This window comes from Ranitomeya variabilis, chromosome 2 (assembly GCF_051348905.1).
Source record: "Ranitomeya variabilis isolate aRanVar5 chromosome 2, aRanVar5.hap1, whole genome shotgun sequence".
Taxonomy (NCBI): domain Eukaryota; kingdom Metazoa; phylum Chordata; class Amphibia; order Anura; family Dendrobatidae; genus Ranitomeya; species Ranitomeya variabilis.
In genome coordinates this window covers 335,175,490-335,202,904 of record NC_135233.1, presented here as the reverse complement: position 1 = coordinate 335,202,904, position 27,415 = coordinate 335,175,490, and the positions used below count along the sequence as shown (strand labels likewise).

General features: G+C 42.9%; 1 protein-coding gene and 1 long non-coding RNA gene across 6 annotated transcripts in view; one reads left to right on the top strand and one right to left on the bottom strand.

Annotated features, from left to right (window-relative positions):
- The window catches only part of LOC143805747 (uncharacterized), a 37,080-nt gene extending 31,757 nt beyond the window's left edge, over positions 1–5,323 (bottom strand). The window contains exon 1 of the long non-coding RNA XR_013221315.1: positions 5,158–5,323. This is a non-coding gene — a long non-coding RNA (uncharacterized LOC143805747). The remainder of the gene's footprint in view (positions 1–5,157) is intronic.
- The window catches only part of DOCK11 (dedicator of cytokinesis 11), a 395,594-nt gene that overhangs the window by 349,738 nt on the left and 18,441 nt on the right, over positions 1–27,415 (top strand). For all 5 annotated transcript variants that reach the window (XM_077285361.1, XM_077285359.1, XM_077285358.1 and 2 more), the window contains 4 exons: positions 4,806–4,952; positions 7,379–7,589; positions 8,084–8,274; positions 16,274–16,374. In XM_077285361.1, coding sequence (XP_077141476.1) covers positions 4,806–4,952; positions 7,379–7,589; positions 8,084–8,274; positions 16,274–16,374 — 650 coding nt within the window. The remainder of the gene's footprint in view (positions 1–4,805; positions 4,953–7,378; positions 7,590–8,083; positions 8,275–16,273; positions 16,375–27,415) is intronic.

Below are 27,415 nucleotides of genomic sequence, written 5' to 3'. Positions count from 1 at the left end.
ACCCACACTGATCTCATATTGATGACCTATCCTATTCATAGGACATTAATTTTTAAGTTCTGGACAACCCCAATACAATTAAAATGGTATATTCTAATAAGGCAATATCCCAGTGGTTTTGATGGAAACCACGGGTCAATCAAGCAGATGAAGGTGGAGCAAGGAGAGGAATAGTTGGGGAGGCAGAAACTTGGAAAGTGCTTTGACACTGCAGTTTTATCTTTGCTCCTTCCTCATCTGCATTGGTTATATAACAACCCCTAGCTATTCCCTCAGTTATTTTAGACTTCCACTAAAATATAAACTGATTTTCAACAATGAAAAGTCTAAACATTGCACAACTAGATGCAAGTGTATAAAATAAAACTCTTATAATGAACTAAATATTCAATTTATAATAAAACATATTAAGTATCACACAGAATATTGTGTATCAATATAATGTTATATCGTGGGCACATAAACTTACACAATGGTTGTTAAAATATAGACTGGCATAGGGGAATTCCTAGGGATCCTAGCTGCAGGATATTCTATGCTGTTTCTTTTATTAGTTAGTAGTTGACCTGCACAATTAGCAGAAATAGATGGTTCATTTGTACTGGCGTAAATGATGCCACAATGTGAAATATGGACACAAACATTGGCGTGCAAACTCTGTGTGTCCAGTTATTCTTGATGTTATGCTAAATGAATAATTTTGCATTCATAAGGTTTGTGGTCACCCTCCTGGAGCTGATCATTAAGATTAATGTTACCAATATTCTTCCTATGTCAAAACCAGAAATCTGAGCTGGACTATAAGCTGGTATACAAGCAAAGCGTAAGGGGTTCTCCAAAATGCTCATTTTGGGGTTCTTTCTTTGTCAGCAGAGCAGCTGCTTTTATATTTGTGACCACAAATGTGATTTGTAGTATTCTATCACAGTCGCTGCTGTATATTTCTCAGAATCATAGTGTACTCTGTGTGCTTACACATATCCTGCTTTTTCTTTGAAAGAGTTTTCGCTCATCTGGCATCGCAGCTGTTTCTGTTTATACTGAACCATGCACATTGCATTTACATCACAGCTGCCTCTTTTTACATGTTAGCCCAGATTCCTCTCCTTCCTGTGTGTGAGAGCTGTAGACACACTTTTCCATATGTGTTCAAAGATTTCTCTCTACAGGATCAGAACACTTCCTATAGATTAAAGGTTATTATTGCCATAGAAAAAGAATTCTTCTACAACTGACTTTTCAGTTTTACTTTATAAATTGTGATAGAAAGAGATGACTTTACACAACTTAATTAGAGGGTGGACAACTTAAAAGGGATTATCCAGCCTCTTAAAGCTGACGCCTCTGCTTCGGTGCTATTATTCGCCCAGCTCGCCACTTACTCTGCTTGACGGACTGGTTGTGTAGTCAAACCATTGAACTGTCAGTCAAGCAGAGGAAGGTGGTGCTAGGTGGGAAATAGAGTTGGTGTGGCAGAGGTTTGGGAAGTGCTTTGATACTCCCAAAGAACTTAAGCCTCATTTGAATGAAAACATTTTTTTTTCCAGTCAGGGAGCAACAGATAGCATATGTAAAGGTGTGGATGAAATAATCTTTCATAGAGCAACATGACGGTACAAACAATTTGGAGGGTTGTATCATTCTGACAGATTACCTATTGAGGTAGTTGTATTGCAGTTCTGGAGGGCAAGGCAGGATAGAAACACCATACACACAAACGTGTATCCTCAACAGCTCCCCTGCCATTCCCTGGTATCAATATTTTGAAGACCTCCATACACATTAGACTAATGTTGGCTGAACCAACAGATATTGACAGGTTCAGCCGACAATCAAATGTATCTACTATATAATTGTCTAAGGGTCACTTCCGTTTTTCTGTCTGTCTTTCTGTCTGTAACGGAAATCCCAAGTCGCTGATTGGTCGCGGCAAAACAGCCACGACCAATCAGCGACTGGCACAGTCCGGCGGCAAAATGGCTGCTCCTTACTCCCCGCAGTCAGTTCCCGCTCCATACTCCCCTCCAGTCAGCGCTCACACAGGGTTAATGGCAGCGTTAACGGACCGCGTTATGCCGCGGTGTAATGCACTCCGTTAACGCGGCTATTAACCCTGTGTGACCAACTTTTTACTATTGATGCTGCCTATGCAGCATCAATAGTAAAAAAGATCTAATGTTAAAAATAACTAAAAAAAATAAAAAATCATTATATACTCACCCTCTGGATCCAGCCCAGGCCTTTCCCACTCCTAGCGACGCTCCGGTGACCGGTCCATGCATTGCGGTCTCGTGAGATGATGACGTAGCGGTCTCGCAAGACCGTACGTCAACATCACGCGAGACCGCAATGCATTCTTGGGAGCGACGGGAACAGTCCAGCCACTCCCTACACCCCTGCAGTCAGCGCCCGCCACCCACATAGCGTTGTAGCAGTCCGTTAAACCGACTGCGTTACACCGCGGTGTAACGCAGTCTGTCAACGCTGCTATTAACCCTATGTGACAAACTTTTTACTATTGATGCTGCCTATGCAGCATCAATAGTAAAAAGATATGTTAAAAATAATAAAAAAAATTGTGATATTCTCACCTTCCGTCGCCTCTGCAGCAGCTTTTCCTGCAGCTCGGATGCTCCGGTCTCACCGCTTCGCTGATTGGTCGCGACTAGCCGGCGCGACCAATCAGCGACATTGGCGCGGGATTTAAATCCCGCTTCGCTGATTGCTCGCGCCCAGCCGGCGCGACCAAACAGCGACAGTGGTGCGGGATTTAAATCACGCTTCACTGATTGCTCGCGTCCAGCCGGCGCGGCCAATCAGCGGCATTGGTGCGGCATCTAATGTTAAAAATAATTTAAAAAATTTAAAATCATTATATACTCACCTTCCGAATCCAGCCCAGGCCTTTCCCGCTCCTCGCGACGCTCCGGTGACCAGTCCATGAATTGCGGTCTCGCGAGATGATGACGTAGCGGTCTCGCGAGACTGCTACATCATCATCTCGCGAGACCGCAATGCACTCTTGGGACCGGAGCGTTGCGAGGAGCATCGGTAAACGCCTCGGCTGGATCCGGGGGCCGACGGAAGGTGAGTATATAACTATTTTTTATTTTACTTCTTTTTTTAACAGAGATATAGTGCCCACATTGCTATATACTGCGTGGGCTGTGTTATATACTACATCTCTGTGCTATATACTACGTGGCTGGGCAATATACTACGTGGCTGAACAATATACTACGTGGCTGGGCAATATACAGTACTTCGTGTCTGGGCTATTTACTACGTGGCCTGTGCTATATACTACGTGGGCTGTGCTATATACTACGTGGGCTGTGCTATATACTACGTGGCAGTGCTATATACTACGTGGCTTGAGCTATATACTACGTGGCCTGTGCTATATACGTGGCATGTGGTATATACTACGTGCCTGTGCTATATACTACGTGGCTGTGCTATATACTACGTGGCAGGGCAATATACTATGTGGCCTGTGCTATATACTACGTGGCATGAGCTATATACTACGTGGCCTGTGCTATATACTACATGGCCTGTGCTATATACTACGTGGCCTGTGCTATATACTACATCGCTGTGCTATATATTACGTGGCTGCGCTATATACTACATGGCTGTGTTATATACTATGTGGCTGTTATATACTATGTGGGCTGAGTTATATACTACGTGGCTGTGTTATATACTACGTGGCCTGTGCTACATACTACGTGGCTGTGCTATATACTACGTGGCTGTGCTATATACTATGTGGCTGGGCAATATACTACATGGCCTGTGCTATATACTACGTGGCCTGTGCTATATACTACGTGGCTGTGCTATATATTACATGGCTGTGCTATATACTATGTGGCTGAGCAATATACTACATGGCTGTTATATACTACGTGGCTGTGTTATATACTATGTGGCCTGTGCTATATACTATGTGGGCTGTGCTATATACTGCACTGTGCTATATACTGCTATATACTGCGTGACTGTGCTATATACTACATGGGCTGTGTTATATACCACGTGGCCTGTGCTATATACTACGTGGCCTGTGCTATATACTACGTGGCCTTGCTATATACTACGAGGCTGTGCTATATACTACATGGCCTGTGCTATATACTACGTGGCCTGTGCTATATACTACGTGGCCTGTGCTATATACTACGTGGGCTGTGCTATATTTCTCTGCTGTATCTGTGCATCATGAATTGTGGTATGTGTTAAAGAGGGGGGCCCACTGAGACTCTTTTGCCCGGGGCCCTCAAAAACCTGGAGCCGGCCCTGGCTTCACTGATTGTTCGCCGCCGGGCGTGACCAATCAGCGACAGGCGCAGTCCGCCCGCGAATTGGCGCAGAATTTGAACTACGCTTCGCTAATTGGTCGCTGCCGGCCAGCCGGCCGAATCCTATGTATAAATTGCATTATTCTGAAAACTTCATAAATAAACTACATACATATGCTAGAATACCCGATGCATTAGAATCGGGCCACCATCTAGTATGAATATAAGGGCCATATATTGTTGGAGGAGTTAAGGATCCAGCATGTGCAATTTTTGACTGCAGATCCTTTTGTTATCTCGGAGATAAGCAACAACCAGATATGTCTTATGACCGCTCTTGTGTATGGGATTAACGACCAAGATGGTCACCAGCTGATAGCCATCCAATGTGCAACGGGCATAAGCCAGAAGAGGAACAAAAACAGTGAAAATACAATGGAGAGATTTACATATATTCTTTATCAAAATGGCCTGTATTATCATTCTGTATTTCTTCAGGGTTTCTTTGAAGAAGAAGATGGCAAGGAATATATTTATAAAGAGCCAAAGCTAACAGGGCTTTCAGAGATATCCTTGCGGCTACTAAATCTGTATGGTGAAAAATTTGGCTCAGATAATGTGAAAATGATCCAGGACTCCAACAAGGTATGTTCAGTCTGCAATCTGGATTTTTATTTTGCATTTATTCTTTGCAAAATGTGAGCAACTTAATGAATATAAAAAAAATCAGATTAAAATAATGAATAATAGGCCCTGGTTCAATAAACATATTAAAGAGGCTTAACAAAATTAACTTTTATTGGAGTAAAGGTGTGTTTAGGTATAAAATAACAAACATATCTGTACTCACCATTCCCAGGCTCTCAGCTGCTCTTTGTTTACAGTCTGCAACAGTCACGTCACAACTGCGCTGCAGCCGAGCACTGTCCACAGCGACTTAAGTCATAAGTCAGTAGTTTTCAGTGATTGGTTACAGTGGTGATGTGTGCAGTTGTGATGTCACAAAGAAATGAGCAGCTGTGGAAAACATGAGGAGAGAGATAGTACAGCTGTGATTATTATTTCATATCCATACACACCTTTGCTAAAGTAACATTTTTTCTTGGAAAACCTGTTTAACATATGAGCAAAATTAATTTCTGTACATGAAATTTGTTTAACTATGTAGCACTGATATATTCTGACAAATTTTTATAGAGAATGTATTTCCTAGTAGAAGTCCCTTCTTCAGTGCAGGTAATAGTCTCTAGGCAAAGTTTGTCCTTGTCATATGAAACATATTACTCTTGTTAAAACTGCTAAAAAGAAATATGTACGGTATTTATTTTGACCAGAACGTTCCTTCAAGGCAGAAGAGCTTAGCTCACGTCATCTATAATATGTAATGCCTTAGTCTCACACCAGCATGTTTGAACTGATTCCAAAGTGTATTATTGTCACAGCAGGACAACAAACTGAGCCGTGAATTTCACATACAGCTCTGCTACTTTGGAAAATTAAATGTCAAAAATAATCTGTCACCAGATCAAAAGTGGTCAGTTTTTGCTTAGTTTTCATTTCCTCTCAGTATGTCATTTTTTTTTTACATCCATCATACATTCCATCATACATGCCTTTTTAATATTTAGTGCCAATTTTTCAGGTGTTCACCAAAGGAGCATGGCTCTGAGTACGGTAATTATCCAGAGCGTCCTAAAGACATGCCCCCAGAGAATCTTCTCAAAAATGCCCCCTTGGAAAAAACCATGAAAAGTAGCACTAAATATAAGGGTCCATATGCCTGGAGCCATATTCGAGATTTAAAAGAAAAAAAAAACTCAGGGAAGCAACAGGAATAATACAACAGTAAAAACTGCCCACTTTTGACCCTGAAACAGGTCCTCTTTAAGAGAAAGCGAAAAATTATTTAAATATAATTATAATTCAGTTTGCACAAAACTGCGATGAATTTCTGAATTCTCTTCACTTGCTGCAGATTTTCAGTATTAGTTATACAAGAATATCTGTTGACATTTTCGGTAGACAGACCAGAATGATTGGTGGCAGCCGACCAAGGACTGTTCGGCTTATATATAAACAACTGTGAATACACTGTGGCCGCAGATGTTTAGGAGCATTGGACGTTATACTCCACATCTAAACACAAATACATCAGTATCATTATTTGAATAAAAGAAAGTTAAAATGGAAGTATGAAAGAAAACCCTTAAATTTCCATGTTTGGTCCTCTGAAACACTAGTAACACTGTGACACTAATTACATAATCACTTCTGACATGAGGAAAGGAGAATTGGAACCCGGTGTAGATTACATGAGACTTTCCGTCTATTCCAAGCTGCCATATAGAACGGCTTCATGCTTGACATTTTATAGCAAACCGATATGGGCTATGGCAATAATAGGAGACACATACCACGTACGGTAAATTACAACACTTCCACATGTACCCTGTCTTACAAGTTTTCTTAAGGAAGTTGAATTAAATTCTTGTGCAGCTTTCAAAAACCCTGTGTAGCATGTAGGGGCAGTGTAATGTATAGCAGATAAAATCTTGTGTCATCACGTCTGTTCACATAGCTACACGTACTACAGATAGTGGCTACCAAACAGGAAGTCTTGTGGTTGCCATAAACCATATAAAATGTTTTAAAACAGAATAAAATTCTGCATACCCTCGTAATGGAGATTGTGTATGTACTGACTCAAAAAGTGATAAGCCGGCTGCAGAAGTTATGGATTTGATGGGGCTTCTCTACGGCATATCCACAGCATATGTAACCATTGTTGGGCCGACAACCACTAATGTGTATGGAGGGATCTAGAGTGGTGAAACCTAAAACCACCAAACATTAAATAAAAATGAAGCATAGTGTGAATTAATCACATCAATGACTCAACAGATTTGAGACCAAGACTTTGAGTGATAGATTTTTCCTATTTATTTGAAAGATAACCGTGGAATGCTATTATCTTTTTTTATCTTGTACTATATTTCATTCTAGTGGACTTGCGGAGTATGTTTCCTAGACTCACATATCAGTGGTCCGTAACACCGTCTCTATTTAAATAGGTAAATGTAAAAGATCTTGATGTGAAGTTTGCCCATATTCAGATAACATACGTCAAGTCCTATTTAGAAGAACAGGAGCTTACTGATAGAAGGACAGATTTTGAGAGGAATCACAACATAAGTCGATTTGTTTTCGAAACTCCTTACACACTGTCAGGCAAAAAGCATGGAAGTGTAGAAGAACAGTGTAAGAAGAGAACCATATTAACAAGTAAGTCACCTTGAAATCCTAAACTGAAGCATTGAACACTCGTTAAAATGAAGAGACCGCTGCACTATTAAGAGCATCATGGGGCCAATTCATTAATGTGTTTAGATCGGAATTCTGGCGTAAAGCACTTTAGTAAGTCGCTAAATTACTACTCAGAAGTTGCACAAAAATATTGGCATTTTAATCCCAGTTTGGGCCAGGTATGTCTGTTGGGGCAGAGCATGGATGCTAGTCAAAAAGTTGCACCACATTAGTGGCTTCACTTACTCCAGGAATGTACTAAGGTAGCTTAGTGGAGTACATTTGTACCTGAGGTGCGTAATTCATTAAGTAGCATGCTCCTCCTAAATTAGGCACATCTTACTCCAGCACGTTCATTAAGACTGGAGTGTACAAAGGCAGTTTTAATTAATCGGGACCCATGTCCCTTTAGCTTTTTTATTTAATATCTGCTATGCATGAATTGTACCTTACCATAAATATTTAATTTTCAGCATCAAACACTTTCCCATACGTCAAAAAAAGAATACCTGTAATCTATGAGCACCAAGTGGATCTTAAACCCATTGATGTTGCTATTGATGAGATTAAAGAGAAGACCGCAGATTTGCAGAAGATTTGCTCATCTGCAGATGTCGACATGATCCAACTACAGCTAAAACTACAAGGATGTGTGTCTGTGCAGGTAATACATGTTCCCAAACAACATATCTCAGTTAAAAGGGAGTCTGTCACCCCTCAAAATGCATTTTATTATAGCGCCATTTATTCCATGGTGCTTTACATGTGAGGAGGGGTATACAAGTACAATAATCAAACAATACAAGTCATGACTGGTACAGTAGGAGAGAGGACCCTGCCCATGAGGGCTCACAATCTACAAGGGATGGGTGAGGGTAGAGCTGGTCATGCAGCGGTTTGGTCAATTGGTGGTTACTGCAGGTCGTAGGCTTGTCGGAAGAGGTGGGTCATCAGGTTCTTTTTGAAGGTTTCGATGGTAGGCGAGAGTCTGATATGTTGTGGTAGAGAGTTCCAGTTAAGCTATAAGGGTTAAGCTATACAGTGATAAAGGGGGCTTAGCCCTTGTAAAAATCATACCAGTACAATACCGGTTAGTGGGTACAGAGCCTGAGGGAAAAAACTTAATTCAGTGCAAATTAGGAGACTTTAGTGCATTCTTGGCATGGCCAAGACCACTGAACACTGTTACGTCGCTCTCCCTTTGCATGTTGGGGACTTCTCCTGCACCTGAGTGACTGCTGTGCTTTAGCCAGGCCACGCCGGCACAGACAGTGTGCGTGATCCACTCTGCAGCTACCGCTCACTACAGACCAGCTTCACAGAAGAGGAGAGGTTGGAGATATTAACGCAGAGAGTAGCCAGAGTGGAGAATGCATCCTCCCTCCTTATGCACTCCTGCAGTGACATTGCGCACGCAGCCAGGCCCAGGCAGTGCCAGTGTACATGTGAACAAATGCGTACTGAGTTCAGGCAGCGATCTCTTTTGGAAGCGAGCACTGTCAAATCAGAAGCAGGGAAAGTCCCAAACATGCAAAATGAGGAGGTGTAAAGGTTCACCGAGCTCTTGGCCAAGCCAAGCGTGCACCAAAATCCCTCATGTGCATTTGAATGAACAGTTATTTTCTCAAGCTCTGTTCACTAACAGGTACATTGCTAGTATGCTTTTTGTTATAGAATCAAGTTTATAAGGAATTTTGTGGGCTCCAGACTCACTTTAAGCAATGTTTCTGTCCAAGGTCCTGAAGAATGTGATAAGTGATGTGCACTTAGTTGTCGTTGTGGGGCAGCTTCTATCAATGGTCTCAGCAGGGCTGAATGTATATTAAAGGGAACCTGTCACCCCCAAAATCGACGATGAGCTAAGACCACCAGCATCAGGGTTTATCTACAGCATTCTGGAATGCTGTAGATAAGCCCCCGATGTAACCTGAAAGATGAGAAAAAGAGGTTATATTATAGTCACCCAGGGGCGTTCCCGCTGCGGTCCGGTCCGGGGCCTCCCATCTTCTTAAGATGACGTCTTCTTCTTGTCTTCACGCTCCGGCGCAGGCGTACTTTGTCTGCCCTGTTGAGGGCAGAGACAAGTACTGCAGTGCGCAGGCGCCGGGTCTCTCTGACCTTTCCCGGCGCCTGCGCACTGCAGTTACAGCGTGAAGACAACAAGAGGACGTCATCGTAAGAAGATGGGAGGACCGGACCGCGACGCCCACCGCAGCGGGACTGCCCCTGGGTGAGTATAATCTAACCTCTTTTTCTTATCTTTCAGGATACATTGGGGGCTTATCTACAGCATTGCAGAATGCTGTAGATAAGCCCCTGATGCTGGTGGGATTAGCACATTGTCAATTTTGGGGGTGACCAGTTCCCTTTAAAATACATAAAAGTGAATTTAGAAATAAACATTTTTTTAAATAAATATAAAAATGAAGTCAAACCTTTATAGTAATCATCAGAGACCAGAACCAGCCTAAGAAACACGTTAGGCCTTATTCATCAAAATTGCCTAACAATAAGAGTGACTTTGTTGCCCATAGTAGCCAATCACAGCTCAGCGTTCATTTCTGAAACTGTTGGGAGAAATGAAAGCTGAGTTCTGGTTGCTATAGGCAACAAGGACCTTCTTATTGATAGGCAGTTTTTAGGAATAAGGTCCTTTATTTGTAGCATGTATTACGAAAATATTCTTAAATAAGAAACTTCCTCAATGTTATCAGTATATTTCTAGTGAAGTGTTCATAATTTCTACAAAACTTCAACTTCTCTGTAATTTTTAATCTACATTGAGCAATCCGTTTCTATAAATGTACACGGTAGAATTACAAAAGGGGTTTACAGGTAAAATCAAATTAAATCAATGGCAGGCAACCCATATTCCAGACCCACTTTATCCTTTTGGTACCGGTGTTGGATTTACACCTCACCTGAGCTGGCATCATACCTTGCAATCCTGATAATATCATGTACTTTTACAAATAAAGCTGATTATTGGTATCTAATTTTACTAAATATAATGATGCAGCCAGACTGGCCCCATTAATATTTGTAAATTGCCCTTATCACCCAATATATGGCCAGTCCTACTCTGATCGCACACCTGGTAGCAGCTCTCGAAAAGTGTAAATCAATTACAATTGCTCATATTTAATTTAACCACAACATAGTATTTTCCAAGTTACTCCACTTTTTAGTAGTAATGCTTTTCTCAAGGGTTGACATAGAATTGTTCATTTGTTAGACAACAATCATTTTAACACATCACAAACATGTGTTTCTTACTGTTCCCAGAGCCAGTAGAATGTGTGTTTTTTTAGCTTGTGGAGGGGAACTAAATTACAAAACTGATAGGATAAGCCTTCAATGGAATTCCACCAGACAGACTCAAAGCCTTTATGCAAAAATATAAAAGAGGACGTCTGTTACCAATGCTCGTTTCAAACATGGCAGGGTTACTACTAGTGTTGAGCATTCCGATACTGCAATATCGGGTATCGGCCGATATTCACTGTATCGGAGTTCCGATACTGAGTTCCGATACTTTTACAATATCGAATACCGGAATCGGAAGTTCCCATAATGCAATGAGCCAGTTTTATTCTATTCAGCCAATAAGGATCCTAAGAAGTGTGGGCACTTCCTGTTAGGCATGTTAACTAATGGCATGGCTGTGATTGGCTGCTCAAATGATGTCATGATGCACTATAATGGAGTGTGGGCGGTGCGTGGGCAGAGACTGTGTGTGTGTGTGTGTGTGCAGGCGGGGTCTGTACGGGCCTCTTGGGGGTCTGTGCGGGCCTGCCGGGGGTCTGTACAGACCTCTCAGGGGTCTGTGCGGGCCTGCCGGGGGTCTGTGCGGGCCTCTCGGGGGTCTGTGCGGGCCTGCCGGGGGTCTGTACGGGCCTCTCGGGGATTTGTGCAGGCCTGCCGGGGGTCTTTGTGTCTGTGTGCAGGCATCGTCCGATGGGACTACAAGTCCCATCGGGCTATGCCTGCTACAATGACAGTGATTGACACATTAGCCAATGATGGGACAGTAGTAGTCCCATCATCTGGCTAATGTGTTGAATGTAAAAAAACAAACACAAACATACATACTACATACAACATACATACTACATACATACATACAACATAATACATACATACAACATACTATATACTACATACATACTACATACATACAACATACTATATACTACATACATACTACATACATACAACATACTACATAAATACAACATACATACAACATACCACAGACATACAACATACTACATACATACAACATACTATATACTACATACAACATAATACATACATACAACATACTATATACTACATACATACAACATACTACATACATACAACATACATACTACATACAATACATTCATATATTACATACATATAGACATACAGTACATATAACAGAGTACATACTCACCATCACTTGTCACCTTGTTCCCCGAAGCCAGTGTCATCTGTAAAAAATATTAAAATAACAAACAAACAATATACTCCCTGATCCGCAGAAATCCACAAGTGTCCCACGACGATCTCCCGTGGAGAACAGCAGCATCAGCTGATGCGACCGCTCTCTAGGGGCTCCAGGAATACAATGACGGGAGGGAGGTATCCTTCCGCACTGTATTCCTCCGCCACTGTAAAAAAATAATCCCTAGTCTCACTTTTTGGCATTGCTGTGTGAGAAAGTTTCCACTAAGGGAACCTCTCAGTGATGCACTGCAGGAGCCATTGTCTCCTGTCAGTGTGTCACTGAAGGTCCTATAGAGCAGTGACATCACCCGATGTCACTTCTATAGGGGAGATCGTCGTGGGACACTCGTTATTAATTGGACTGCGTCGGACAGGGAGTATACGGTTTATTATTTTACGTTTTTTGCAGGCGCTCAAGTATGGTAAGTATGGTTAAATTAAGAATATTAAAATACTTTTTTTCTGGCTGTGTCTTTATTTTTTTTTAACTCTTTCACTACTGTAGGATTAATAATGGATAGGTGTCTTATTGACGCCTCTCCATTATTAACCCGGCTTAATGTCACCTTACAATAGCAAAGTGATATTAACCCCTTATAACCCCATATCCCACCGCTACACGGGAGTGGAAAGAGAGGGGCTAAGTGCCAGAATTGGCGCATCTTACAGATGCACCATTCTGGGGCGGCTGCGGACTGGTATTTGTAGCCAGAGGGGGAGCCAATATAAATGGCCCCTCTCAAGGCTATGAATATCAGCCTGCAGCTGTCTACGTAGCCTCTCTCGCTATAAAATATAGGGGGACCCCACGTCATTTTTTTTGGGGGGGTCCCCCTATTTTAATAGCCAGTAAAGGCTACGCAGACAGCTGTGGGCTGATATTCATAGCTTGGGAGGGGCCATAGGTATTACCCCCTTCCCAGGCTAAAAATATTGGCCCCCAGACGTCGACTTTCCCCCTCTGGCGCAGAAAATTGCGTTGGAGCCAACGTCGTTTTTTTTTCCAGTTTTTTTCTTTATGTTCATTTATCAACATCGGCCTATGGATATATCTATCTATAGATATATCTATAGATACATAGATGTTTCTATCCATATATCTATCTGGCTAATTTCACACATCAGGTTTTTGCCGTCAGGCACAATCCGGCGAGTTTTGAAAAAAAATGATCCGTTTTTTTCTGCTGGATCCGTTTTTTCTCATAGAGTTGTATTAGCGCCGGATTGCGCCTTATGGCCACACATTTCATCCGTTTTTTGAAATATGTATGTATTGTATTTAATGTATTGTATGTAGTGTGTATGTTGTATGTATGTAGTATGTTGTATGTATGTACTATGTTGTATGTATGTAGTATGTATGTTGTATGTAGTATGTATGCATGTATGTAGTATGTATGTAGTATGTTGTATGTATGTAGTATGTATGCTGTATGTATGTAGTATATATGTTGTATGTATGTAGTATGTATGTTTGTGGGGGGTTTTTTACATTCAACACATTAGCCGGATGATGGGACTACTACTGTCCCATCATTGGCTAATGGGTCAATCACTGTCATTGTAGCAGACATAGCCCGATGGGACTTGTAGTCCCATCGGACGATGCCTGCACACAGACACAAAGACCCATGAGAGGCCCGCACAAACCCCCGAGAGGCCCGCACAGGCCCCCGAGAGGCCCGTACAGACCCTTGGCAGGCCCGCACAGACCCCCGAGAGGCCCGTACAGGCCCTGGCATGCCCGCACAGACCCCCGAGAGGCCCGCACAGACCCCCGAGAGGCCCGTACAGGCCCCGGCAGGCCCGCACAGACCCCCGAGAGGCCCGTACAAACCCCGCCCGCACACACAGACATGCAGTCTCCACCCACGCACTGCCCACACTCTTCCCCCCTTCCAAACTGGATGAGCAAGGAAAGAAAGGGTTTATTTTCATTCCGATATTTGTGTCCCATTGACTTGCATTGGTTTCCGGTATCGGAATCGGCGATACCCGATATCAGTCCGATCCAATCCGATATTTCCCGATATCGGAAGGTATCGCTCAACACTAGTTACTACGGTGGCGCAGTGGTTAGCATTGCAGCCTTGCAGCGCTGGTGTCCTGGGTTCAAACCCCTACCAAGGACAACATCTGCAAAGAGTTTGTATGTTCTCTCCGTGTTTGCGTGGGTTTCCTCCGGGTACTCCGGTTTCCTCCCACATTCCAAAGACATACTGACAGGGCCGGTTTTAGGCAAAGTGGGGCCTTAGGCAAAAGTTTAAAATGGGGCCCCAAATGCTAACAAATTGCACCATCACACAGAAACATTTCGGTTGCAGTTACATGCGCTGATTTCAGGCCACTAAACGAGTGTGATTAACAATATTGAAGTCATTCGCCGCTTGTTTCCGGCCACTTTACACCGGCTGAGGAATAATGATGGGGACCGAATAATCACTAGTAGATCCACATGTAGTCCACATCCACTAGTAGATGGTCCACATACAGTACCATCTTAGCAGCATATCTGCATTTTTCACCGGGCGATGTGCTGCTGAGAACAATGATTTTTGTTGCGGCATAACCAATCCAATCACTCGATGAATATCTTGCATTTTGCACTCCCCCTAGTTCTCCATATAGTATAATACACCTCCATAGTCCTCCATATAGTATAATGTACTTCCCCTAGTCCTCCATATAGTATAATGTACTCCCTCTAGTCCTCCATATAGTATAACAGACTCCCCATAATCCTCCATATAGTATAATACACCCCCGTAGTCCTCCATAGAGTATAATACACTCCCATAGTCCTCCATAGAGTATAATGCAGTCCCCATATAAAATATAATTCTGACCTCATATAGTATAACGCAACCCCTATAGCATATAATGCAGCCCCCCATAGAATATAATACTGTGTTTGTAATAACCATATTTATATGCAAACACACACATACTGCACATACATACACACAGATACACACACACATACTGTACATATATACAAATACACATACCGTACATACATACACAGATACACATACATATACCGTACATTCAAACACACACATATACCATACATACAGATACACCTACCGTCATACATACACATACTGTACATACACACATGCATATACTGAACATACACATATACCGTATATACAAACACACATATACTATACAGATACACATACATATACCGTCATACATACATATACTGTACATACACACATACCGTACATACACATACATATACCGTACATGCATACACACATACCGTACAAACATACAGATACACATATTCGTACCGTACATACATATACATACATACCGTACATACACACATATACCGTATATACATACACATATATTGTACATACACACAGTTATATACACATAGTATACACATCGTACACATATAAATACACTGTACATACATGCACATAAACATACATATATACCATATATACATACAAATATATCGCATATACACAGATACACACATATTATACAAACTGACATACACATACTGTACATGCATACACATAGATACACACACTGTGTATCTGTGTGTGTATCAATACCAGTGCCACTGTTAATCGGTTCACAAGATTTAGCAGCCATGGTTGTGGCTAAATAGTACAGTTCTGTAAATGGAGGGTTGAGCTAGAACACAAATGTTTTAGGAGACAAAGAACAGTGTTAACTCTCAGATATTTTACGTTGCCTCTAATATGGGAAACTAGGACCACAAGGATTTAAGGAGTCCTACACTATCATATACAATAAATACATTATATTTTTAAGGCCTAAAAGTAAAAATTCAGAGGAAATGAAGCATGTGTCTGTGCAATATAGATACATTTCTTGGAATATGGGCTCTCATGTTCATAAGTGTTGAGGAAAAAACATTGAAATAAATTTGTTCTTTAAGATGATGCAGGAAAATGTCATTTTGTGTAACCAAAACAAAAAAACTGGGAGCAAATGAGGAGGAAGCAGGGAAATATGTTTGTGCAATGCTCTAGTAAATGATGCAGCCACAACTATTTACAGATATTTTGTGGCATAATGTATTTTTCTAGTTGTTTTTATGTTATGTTTTTAAATATATTATTCTATGCAGTTATAACTACCAAAATATAATCACATGATAATTAACATTTTTTTTGTTCTAGGTAAACGCGGGACCTTTAGCCTATGCAAGAGCTTTCCTAGATGACAGTCGGCCTAGCAAGTATACTGCCAAAAAGATAAAGGAGCTAAAAGATATCTTTAAGTATGTTGATAATGATTTCATTGCTCAGCCAAGGTTTATACTTCTGTCCAACAATGTGAGGCATATAAGCCGAGATTGATTCGCTCCTTTTTTATCTTGGTGTATTAGTTGCCTTTTTTGCTCCAAATGAATCAAAACTGCACACGCGATTCATGAATTTGGCGCAAAGTCAAAAATGTGTTTATTTCCTGTCTTGACTTTTTTTTTTCTTTTACATCAAATTTGTATTTTGGCTCTAAAAGACATAAAAATTGTGCCCACCTTTTGGTGTACTCATAAACACACCAGAAAGGAGGGGGAGGGAGTGAATTTGCGTCAAGTTTTGTGACGTTTTCTTTAAAAAGTTGCCATTGATGAATCGGGCAAAAACATCTGGAATTGCTAATCTTCACCCATGAAGTGGAGAAAAAAAACAGCCAATCACATATAAAAGACTTCAAGAAAGGCACCAATAGAATAATGAATTGGGTGCAAACAAAAATCAGGTGCAACATACATAAAACTAGACAAAAAAAAAGGAGCAAAGGCAATGATGAATTGGGACCATAGGCCTTCATGAATTAAGACTGGCTTTCCTGACAGTACACTGGAGAAAGATGCGCCAAAGATGTGCCAACGCAAAAAAAATGTTCTACAGTCAATGACTGGAGTATATTTCTGTTGTAATTTATGCCACTTTTGTGACATTAAACTTTGATAAATTTGCTGACTAAGCTCAGCCCATTTAAAAAAGAATTGTGGAGCTGGTTGGGACTAGCAGAAAAATATTAAAAGTCACAATTTTCCTGCAACTGTAAATTGCACTGAAATGTTGTCATATTTCAAGCAGTTTTAGATCAGAAAACTGCTTGATGAACCAGACAATCTATAATCACTGAGCATTTCAGTCATAGTAACATAGTTAGTAAGGCCGAAAAAAGACATTTGTCCATCCAGTTCAGCCTATATTCCATCATAATAAATCCCCAGATCTACGTCCTTCTACAGAACCTAATAATTGTATGATACAATATTGTTCTGCTCCAGGAAGACATCCAGGCCTCTCTTGAACCCCTCGACTGAGTTCGCCATCACCACCTCCTCAGGCAAGCAATTCCAGATTCTCACTGCCCTAACAGTAAAGAATCCTCTTCTATGTTGGTGGAAAAACCTTCTCTCCTCCAGACGCAAAGAATGCCCCCTTGTGCCCGTCACCTTCCTTGGTATAAACAGATCCTCAGCGAGATATTTGTATTGTCCCCTTATATACTTATACATGGTTATTAGATCGCCCCTCAGTCGTCTTTTTTCTAGACTAAATAATCCTAATTTCGCCAATCTATCTGGGTATTGTAGTTCTCCCATCCCCTTTATTAATTTTGTTGCCCTCCTTTGTACTCTCTCTAGTTCCATTATATCCTTCCTGAGCACCGGTGCCCAAAACTGGACACAGTACTCCATGTGCGGTCTAACTAGGGATTTGTACAAAGGCAGTATAATGCTCTCATCATGTGTATCCAGACCTCTTTTAATGCACCCCATGATCCTGTTTGCCTTGGCAGCTGCTGCCTGGCACTGGCTGCTCCAGGTAAGTTTATCATTAACTAGGATCCCCAAGTCCTTCTCCCTGTCAGATTTACCCAGTGGTTTCCCGTTCAGTGTGTAATGGTGATATTGATTCCTTCTTCCCATGTGTATAACCTTACATTTATCATTGTTAAACCTCATCTGCCACCTTTCAGCCCAAGTTTCCAACTTATCCAGATCCATCTGTAGCAGAATACTATCTTCTCTTGTATTGACTGCTTTACATAGTGTTGTATCATCTGCAAATATCAATATTTTACTGTGTAAACCTTCTACCAGATCATTAATGAATATGTTGAAGAGAACAGGTCCCAATACCGACCCCTGCGGTACCCCACTGGTTACAGCGACCCAGTTAGAGACTATACCATTTATAACCACGCTCTGCTTTCTATCACTAAGCCAGTTACTAACCCATTTACACACATTTTCCCCCAGACCAAGCATTCTCATTTTGTGTACCAACCTCTTGTGCGGCACGGTATCAAACGCTTTGGAAAAATCGAGATATACCACGTCCAATGACTCACCGTGGTCCAGCCTATAGCTTACCTCTTCATAAAAACTGATTAGATTGGTTTGACAGGAGCGATTTCTCATAAACCCATGCTGATATGGAGTTAAACAGTTATTCTCATTGAGATAATCCAGAATAACATCCTTCAGAAACCCTTCAAATATTTTACCAACAGTAGAGGTTAGACTTACTGGCCTATAATTTCCAGGTTCACTTTTAGAGCCCTTTTTGAATATTGGCACCACATTTGCTATGCGCCAGTCCTGCGGAACAGACCCCGTCGCTATAGAGTCCCTAAAAATAAGAATTATTTAATAAAATAAGTCAAATTCAAATCTTCATAATAATTGTCTTATTTACCATCATTCCTTATTACCTTCCCTTAAAAAAACTTATGGTTTCTGTGCTTTGTTTCCTCCCCTTCTTCCAAGAGCCATAACTTTTTTTTTTTTTTCCAGTGACCTAGCCATATGAGGGATTGTTTTTTTGCAAGATAAATTGCAGTTTTTAGTTACACCATTCATTTTACCATGTAAATGTACTATAAAGTTTGTGTATGTGTGTGGGGGAGATTAAAAGTGTGTGAAATAGTAAATACATACATTTTTATGATTGTTTACTTTTTTATTCTTGTAGTAAAAATGACCTAGCATCATGATTTTTAGGTCACTATTACAGTGAAATCAAATTTAGAAAGTTGTTTAATAATTTGTTTAATATTTTAATAAATATATATTATACATACTGTGCACTGTGTGCAGAACTATTAAACAAGTATTTTCATCATATCAATTTATAAATATTTTCCAACGCCAAGCTGTATACACTTGAATACTTATTGGATTAAGCACATTAAGTGGTATGTATTTGTGTTATAAGGGAGGATAAGGTATTGCTGAAAACGTCATTATACGCTCCATCAGCAGAAAAATAAAATTATAGCTCCCAGAATAACACAATTAAATTTTTTTTCTATAAATTAGTTTTTATTGTGTAAAAGCACCAAAACATCAGAAAAGATATAAATGTGTTATCGCTGTACCCGTATTGACCCCAAGAATAAAGCTGCTTTACCAAAATATGGCAATGCAAAAACTAGTTTTTGTAAAAAAAAAAAAAAAAAGCGTCTTTAAGTGTGTGGCAGCAGTCAAATATCAAATCCCGATATAAATCTGATATTGCTGCTATCGAACCGACCCGAAGAATGAAGTCGTCTAATCACTTATAACGCATGAGGAACGGCATAAAAAATAAAATAAATAAAACCAATTCTTCACCTGCTTTTGATTTGTTCACTCTGTCTCCCAAAAATCACAGTAAGGATTGGCTCACACTTATTCTGCACTGAGCGCTTACATCAGGGTTTCTGTGTAAATCTCTGAAATACGTGATTCAGATGATTAGGCAGATGGATGCACTGTGGATGGCGTCTGATCTGGCGGTGTCAGTCTTTTTAAGTGTGAATAAAAGTACCGTCGGCCACAGTTTTGTGCACTTGTGAAAAGGACACTGCTGAACAGAGGCCAGACGGTGTCCAGAGTAACTATGCTGCCTCATTATAGTGAATGGATCTTTCGGGGGTTTCATCTGAATCACATCACTAGGAGGTTTAGATGGAAACCCCAAAGTAAGGTCTCAGCATAGAGCGAGCACAGGATAAATGTGATCTCAAATGTTATGTAAAATGTTCCTAACAAAAGCTTCAAATCAATCCACAAGAAGACCCCACTCAGATTTGTCACCTGTCAATGGAAATATAGGCGGCTTCCACGTTACTGATAGCCCAAAGGCTCTGGAAAAGATAAATGGCTCCTCACTCCCCAAAAGAAATTCAGCAAATTCTTTACTCCCAATTCTCCCCCTCACTTCTGAGCCCCAGTGTGCCTAATTAACGGGTACATGTCTCCAGAAGAATGAGCTGAACATAATGTACTGGTCACTACAAACTACTGGTCACTATAATGTACTAAGGACTACAACGTTCGGCAGTTTGCAATTTTCACTCCGCAACATCCACTGCTGCTTGTTTCTGGAAAACACCCATGGAGTCAAAATTGCGGCTATACCTGTAAATAATTTCCAAAGTGGGGTCACTTGAGGGGAGATTCTGTTTTTCTAGCACTTAGGGGCTCTATATATAGAGTCTGCAAACTATTGTAGGATAATCTGCTCTCCAGGAGGCAAATAGCACAGCACTCCTTCCCTCCAGAGTCTCGCCATATGGCTAAGCAGTACTTTGCAGCCACATATGGGATATTTCCACGTTCAGCAGAAATTGTGGGACTAATTTTTGGGCAATTTTTACCCAATTCCCAGTGTGAAAATGTAGAATCTGGGGCTAAAACAAAATTTTGGTGGTAAAAATTTAATTATTTCTTCACTGCCCAATGGTATAAAATTCTGTGACACACCCGTGGTGTCAATATGATCACTGCACTCCTATATGAATTAATTGAGAAGTGTAGTTTGCAAAATACGGTCACTTATGAGGGTGGGTCATGGCACCCGCAGAACATAACAGTAAAATCTTCACTATAATATTGCGCTCTTTCCATTTTGAGCTTTGTGCTGTTCCTGAAAAGTATTTCCAGATTACATGTAGGGCATTGGCACACTCAGGAGAAATTTTTACAACAAACTGAGGTCCATTTTTCTTCTATTAGTCCTTAGAAAAATTAAAAAAATTGGGGCTAAAACAACATTATAGTGGTAAAAATGTAATCATTCATTCTTCACCACCCAATGTATAAAGTTATGTGAGGCACACAAGGTGTCTGTGATGCTGTAAGAATCGGGCTGCACTCAGATGTCATCCGAGTGCAGTTCCATTTGAGAGAGTGGATTCAAACAGGGACAACGGAGAGTGGACCCACTGGACCGTGACGACGAACCCCTCTCGGACGAGCTGACCAGGTGGACCGCCCCCTATACAGGGAGCGTTAGGGGCAGGCCCGTGAGGGACTATCGCCACGGAAGCTGGAGGGTCGACTGAGATAAGAAGGGTACACTGCAGGAACACAGGGACCGAAGGAAACAGCGGAGGAAACAGAGGGAATGGCAAGGAACTACTGAGACGAGGGAGAAGATGGGAATACTACAGAGACACGGAGGCTGACGAGACAATATGGAGACACAGAGGCTGACGGGAGCAAGGAAATGGTAAAGGAGCCGGGCAGGTACCGCACAGAAACAGGAACTGAAGGAACAAAGCAGGAACACAGGAAAATCAGGCAGGTACTGCAGAGGAAGGAGGAGTCCCAAGGTCAGAAAGCTAGGAATGCACAGAGACCACAGGTGACCAGAAGCACTTGTAAACACAAATGATCATCAGGCACAGAAGAGCAGCAGGAAGCAGCTTATATACCAGCATGAGAGCTACTTCCGGGTTACAGTCCTCCAGGATGACGGAGAGGACAGGAAGGAGTGCCAACAGAGGAATCAGATGTGCGCACGCGCAGAGCTGAATGCGCCGTGCGCGCGCACCCGGCGAGCTGCAGAAGCCGGGGGCGAGCGCTGCATGACAGTACCCCCGTCTTTACGCCCCTCCTTTTTAAGACTTGAAAGAAACCGGGACAAAATGCGAGGGGCCTGAATGTTCTCACGAGGCTCCCAGGACCTCTCCTCAGGACCAAAACCTTTCCAGTCAACCAAAAACAAAGTTCTCCCTCTAAGTTTTTTCATGGCTAAAATGTCCCTAACTTCAAAGACATCATCCTCGGAAACAGGCGAAGGAGAACAAAGGTTAGAAGAATGAAACTGATTAAAAACTACGGGTTTAAGGAGAGACACATGAAAAGAATTAGAAATACGCAGAGAGGCAGGCAACTTAAGTTTGTAAGAAACGTCATTAATACGAGACAAAACTTCGAATGGACCGATATAGCGAGGACCCAGCTTATGTGAAGGAATTTTGAGACGGATAAATTTAGAAGAAACCCAAACCTTGTCCCCAGGATGGAATATAGGAGAATCGAGGCGTCTTTTGTCCGCATGTCTCTTCATCCTGACTTGAGCCAACTCAAGGGCAGACTTGGTCTCCTGCCAGACCCTGGAGAACTCTCTAGACAGAAGATCAGCCGCTGGTACAGTAGAGACAGGAGGAACCGGAAGAGGAAGACCAGGATGTTGACCGTAGACGATAAAAAATGGAGATTTGTTAGTAGCTTCACTGGAATGGTTATTGTAAGAAAACTCAGCCCATGGCAGCAAGTCAGACCAATCATTCTGATGGGAATTGGAAAAATGACGGAGATAAGTTACCAAGGTCTGATTAGTGCGTTCCACCTGGCCATTGGACTGCGGATGGTAGGCTGAAGAAAAGTCAAGCGAAATGTTCATAGATTTGCAGAGGGATTTCCAGAAGTGGGCGGTGAATTGAACACCTCGGTCAGAAACAATATGTAAAGGAAGACCATGAAGACGAAAAATATGGTGAACAAAAATCTTTGCCAATTCGGAAGCAGAAGGCAAACCAGGTAGTGCAATGAAATGAGCCATCTTGGAGAAACGATCCATGACCACGAAGATGACGGTACAACCAGATGAAGAAGGCAGGTCAGTGATGAAGTCCATCGATAAATGTTGCCACGGAGTGGAGGGTACCGGTAAAGGATGCAAAAGCCCGGAAGGTAGTTGCCTGGGAATTTTATTCTTGGCACAGGAGGGACAAGAGGCGACAAAACTTTGGACGTCCTTGGACAACGTAGGCCACCAGTAATAGCGAGAGATCAGACGGAGGGTTTTTTTGAGACCAACATGTCCAGCTAATTTGGAGGCATGACCCCAAAGTAAGACGCGTTCTTTGTTCTCTTCAGCAACTAAGGTCTTACCCGGAGGCAACGAGGAAAGAGAGAGAGGAGCAACTGTGATGACTCTTGCAGGATCGATGATGTGCGCAGGTTCTTCCTCCATATCCACCGCCTGGAATGACCTAGACAGAGCGTCGGCTCTGGAGTTTTTATCTCCTGGCAGGAAACGAAGTTCAAAGTCAAACCTGGCGAAAAACAAGGCCCACCTGGCCTGCCGAGGATTTAGTCTTTGCGCAGAGCGGATATATGCCAGATTCTTGTGATCTGTGTAAATTACAAAACGATGTAAAGCCCCCTCCAAGAGGTACCGCCACTCCTCCAATGCCAACCTGATTGCCAAAAGTTCTTTATCACCGATAGAATAATTCTTTTCAGAGGAGGAGAAGATCTTAGAGAAAAAACCACAGGGCACAAGACGACCAGAAGAGGATTTCTGCGAGAGCACAGCTCCAGCTCCAATTGCAGAAGCATCTACTTCAAGGATGAAGGGTTTATTGGCCACAGGACGATGAAGAATAGGAGCGGAGGTGAAGGCCTGCTTGATGGACCGGAAAGCCTCTTCGGCCTCAGACGACCATAGATGAGGATTGGCACCCTTCCGAATCATGGAGGAGATTGGAGCAGAAAGAGAGGAAAAGTGAGGGATAAACTGCCGATAGTAGTTAGCAAATCCAAGAAATCGCTGAATTGCTTTCACTCCAAGAGGACGTGGCCAGTTGAGCACGGCAGAAACTTTTCCTGGATCCATACACAAACCAGCGTCGGAAATGATGAAACCCAAGAAGGGAAGAGATGACTGTTCGAAGACACATTTTTCCAGTTTTGCGTACAGCCGATTCTCTCTCAAACGCTGAAGTACTTGCCGTACATCTCTTCTGTGAGTAGACAGATCTGGAGAGAACACAAGGATATCGTCCAAGTACACTACAACACAGGTGTAAAGTAGATCCCGAAAAACATCATTTACAAACTCCTGGAAGACTGCGGGTGCGTTGCATAAACCGAATGGCATAACCAAATATTCATAATGACCATCTCTGGTATTAAACGCAGTCTTCCACTCGTCACCGGAACGGATACGGACCAAATTATAAGCTCCTCTGAGATCCAATTTGGTAAAGATTCGTGCTCCACGTAGACGATCAAAGAGTTCAGGTATGAGAGGAAGTGGGTACTTGTTCTTGATCGTGATAGTGTTGAGACCCCGATAGTCTATACATGGGCGAAGAGAACCGTCCTTCTTGACGAAGAAGAACCCAGCTCCTGCAGGGGAGGAGGACTTTCGAATGAAGCCTCTGGCCAGATTCTCTTGGATATATTCGGACATGGCTTGAGTTTCGGTAGGAGACAATGGGTAAATACGTCCTCGAGGTGGAGTAGAACCAGGAACAAGGTCTATCGGGCAGTCATAAGAGCGGTGCGGCGGCAAGATCTCCGCCTCCTTCTTGTTAAAGACATCCGAGAAGGCGCAATAGGCTGGAGGAATTCCCGTGGATTCCGAAGCAGACCGAAAGGAGGACGCAGGCTAGACAGGAAGCAGGCACCTGTTCAGACAAGACTGTCCCCACCGTAGAACATCTCCAGTGCGCCAGTCCAGAGTGGGTTCGTGATCTCTCAGCCAAGGAAGACCCAAAAGGAAAGAATGAGACAATGAAGGTAAAACATAAAAGGCCAGTTTCTCACGATGAAGAGCTCCAATCTGAAGTTCAACTTCCTCCGTAACTAAGTTGACGGTCTCCCGCAAAGGCTGACCATCGACGGAAGCTATTTGTCTAGGAGTCTCCAAGGGTCTAACAGGTATCCCAAGCCTGTTTACAACCTCAAGCTGAACAAAGTTCCCAGCCGCTCCTGAATCAACATAAGCCTCCAGAGAAAAGTGACGGGGACCTAAATGTAGAATAACAGACAAAACCAGAGGTGGAGAGGAGTCATAACCACCTAGGAAGGCCTCTCTTACCTGTCCTAGGCGGAGGCGTTTCCCGGCCTCTGAGGACAGGCGTGTAAGAGATGAGAGGCACTACCGCAGTAAAAACAGAGACCTTGTGCGAGTCTCTCCTTGCGGCGCTGCTCGGAAGACTCAAAGCGATCGACCTGCATGGGTTCAGGAGAAGATGAAGAAACCACTGGGGCTGTTTGAGAAAAAGAAGTCCCTCGAGCAATAGTGATCTGGCGAAGAGGTCTCTTTTCTCTGGCAAGCTCGCGAGTGCGCTCCTGAAAGCGCAGATCAATGCGTATGGCCAAGGAGATAAGATCATCCAAAGAGGTGGGAGTGTCCCGTCCTGCCAGCTCATCCTTAATCCGTGAAGACAAACCACGCCAAAATGCTCCAACCAAAGCCTCATTATTCCACCCAAGGTCTGAAGACAGAGTCCGGAAACGGATGGCGTACTGAGCTACAGAGAGAGTGGCCTGGCTAAGGTTAAAGAGGGACTCTGTGGTAGAGACCAGACGTCCAGGTTCATCAAAAACCTTGCGGAAGGTATCCAGGAACGGATTGAGTTGGGAGACCAAAGGATCATTACGCTCCCAGAGGGGATTAACCCACGCCAAAGCCTCACCCTCCAAATGGGATACTATAAAAACAACCTTAGCTCGATCGGTGGGATAAAGTAGCGGAGACAATTCAAAATGCAACTGGCATTGAATAAGAAAGCCGCGGCATGCTTTAGGATCCCCACCATACCGAGGAGGTCTAGCAAGTCGGGGTGAGGGTTGTGGCGCTGAGACAGGAGTGGAGACAGAGGCCACATTCTGGAGGGCGAGAAGCCGATCATTAATAGAGGCCAAAAAATTTGAAATATGGGACTGAGTGTCCCATTGTAGACCTAGCTCCAGCTGAAGGGCAACCAACTGCGGAGCAATACCAGGATCAGAAAGCTGTAAAGCCGCTAGGCGAGACTCCATATTTTTTAAAAACGACATGACCCTAGTCTGGTTTTCACGCAAAAAGAGTAAGTCTTTTTGAGTAGCGGAAGCTCCAGCGGGGTCCATGGCCTGATGATACTGTGATGCTGTAAGAATCGGGCTGCACTCAGATGTCATCCGAGTGCAGTTCCATTTGAGAGAGTGGATTCAAACAGGGACAACGGAGAGTGGACCCACTGGACCGTGACGACGAACCCCTCTCGGACGAGCTGACCAGGTGGACCGCCCCCTATACAGGGAGCGTTAGGGGCAGGCCCGTGAGGGACTATCGCCACGGAAGCTGGAGGGTCGACTGAGATAAGAAGGGTACACTGCAGGAACACAGGGACCGAAGGAAACAGCGGAGGAAACAGAGGGAATGGCAAGGAACTACTGAGACGAGGGAGAAGATGGGAATACTACAGAGACACGGAGGCTGACGAGACAATATGGAGACACAGAGGCTGACGGGAGCAAGGAAATGGTAAAGGAGCCGGGCAGGTACCGCACAGAAACAGGAACTGAAGGAACAAAGCAGGAACACAGGAAAATCAGGCAGGTACTGCAGAGGAAGGAGGAGTCCCAAGGTCAGAAAGCTAGGAATGCACAGAGACCACAGGTGACCAGAAGCACTTGTAAACACAAATGATCATCAGGCACAGAGGAGCAGCAGGAAGCAGCTTATATACCAGCATGAGAGCTACTTCCGGGTTACAGTCCTCCAGGATGACGGAGAGGACAGGAAGGAGTGCCAACAGAGGAATCAGATGTGCGCACGCGCAGAGCTGAATGCGCCGTGCGCGCGCACCCGGCGAGCTGCAGAAGCCGGGGGCGAGCGCTGCATGACAGTGTCAACATGCTCACTGCACCCCTAGATTAATCATTGAGGGGGTATAGTTTTTAAAATGAGATCACATATTGGAGGTTTCTCCTGTTCTGGCACCTCAGGCGCTCTGCCAATGTGACATGTCACCCTCAAACAATTCCATCAAACTCTGAACTCCAATATGGCGCTTATTCCCTTCTGAGAATAGCTACAGTGCCATGGTTTGTAAGCTTGATTATGTTGCGCTCTGTGGACAAAGGATCAAGAACTCTGGTGATGGACCTGTAACCTTGAGATTGTTGATATCGTTCAACAATTTTGATTCTCAAGTCCTAAAACAGTTTTCTTCTCTTCTTTCCGTTCTCCATGCTTAGTGTGCACACACAAGACACAAAATGCAAAGATTGAGTCAACTTCTCC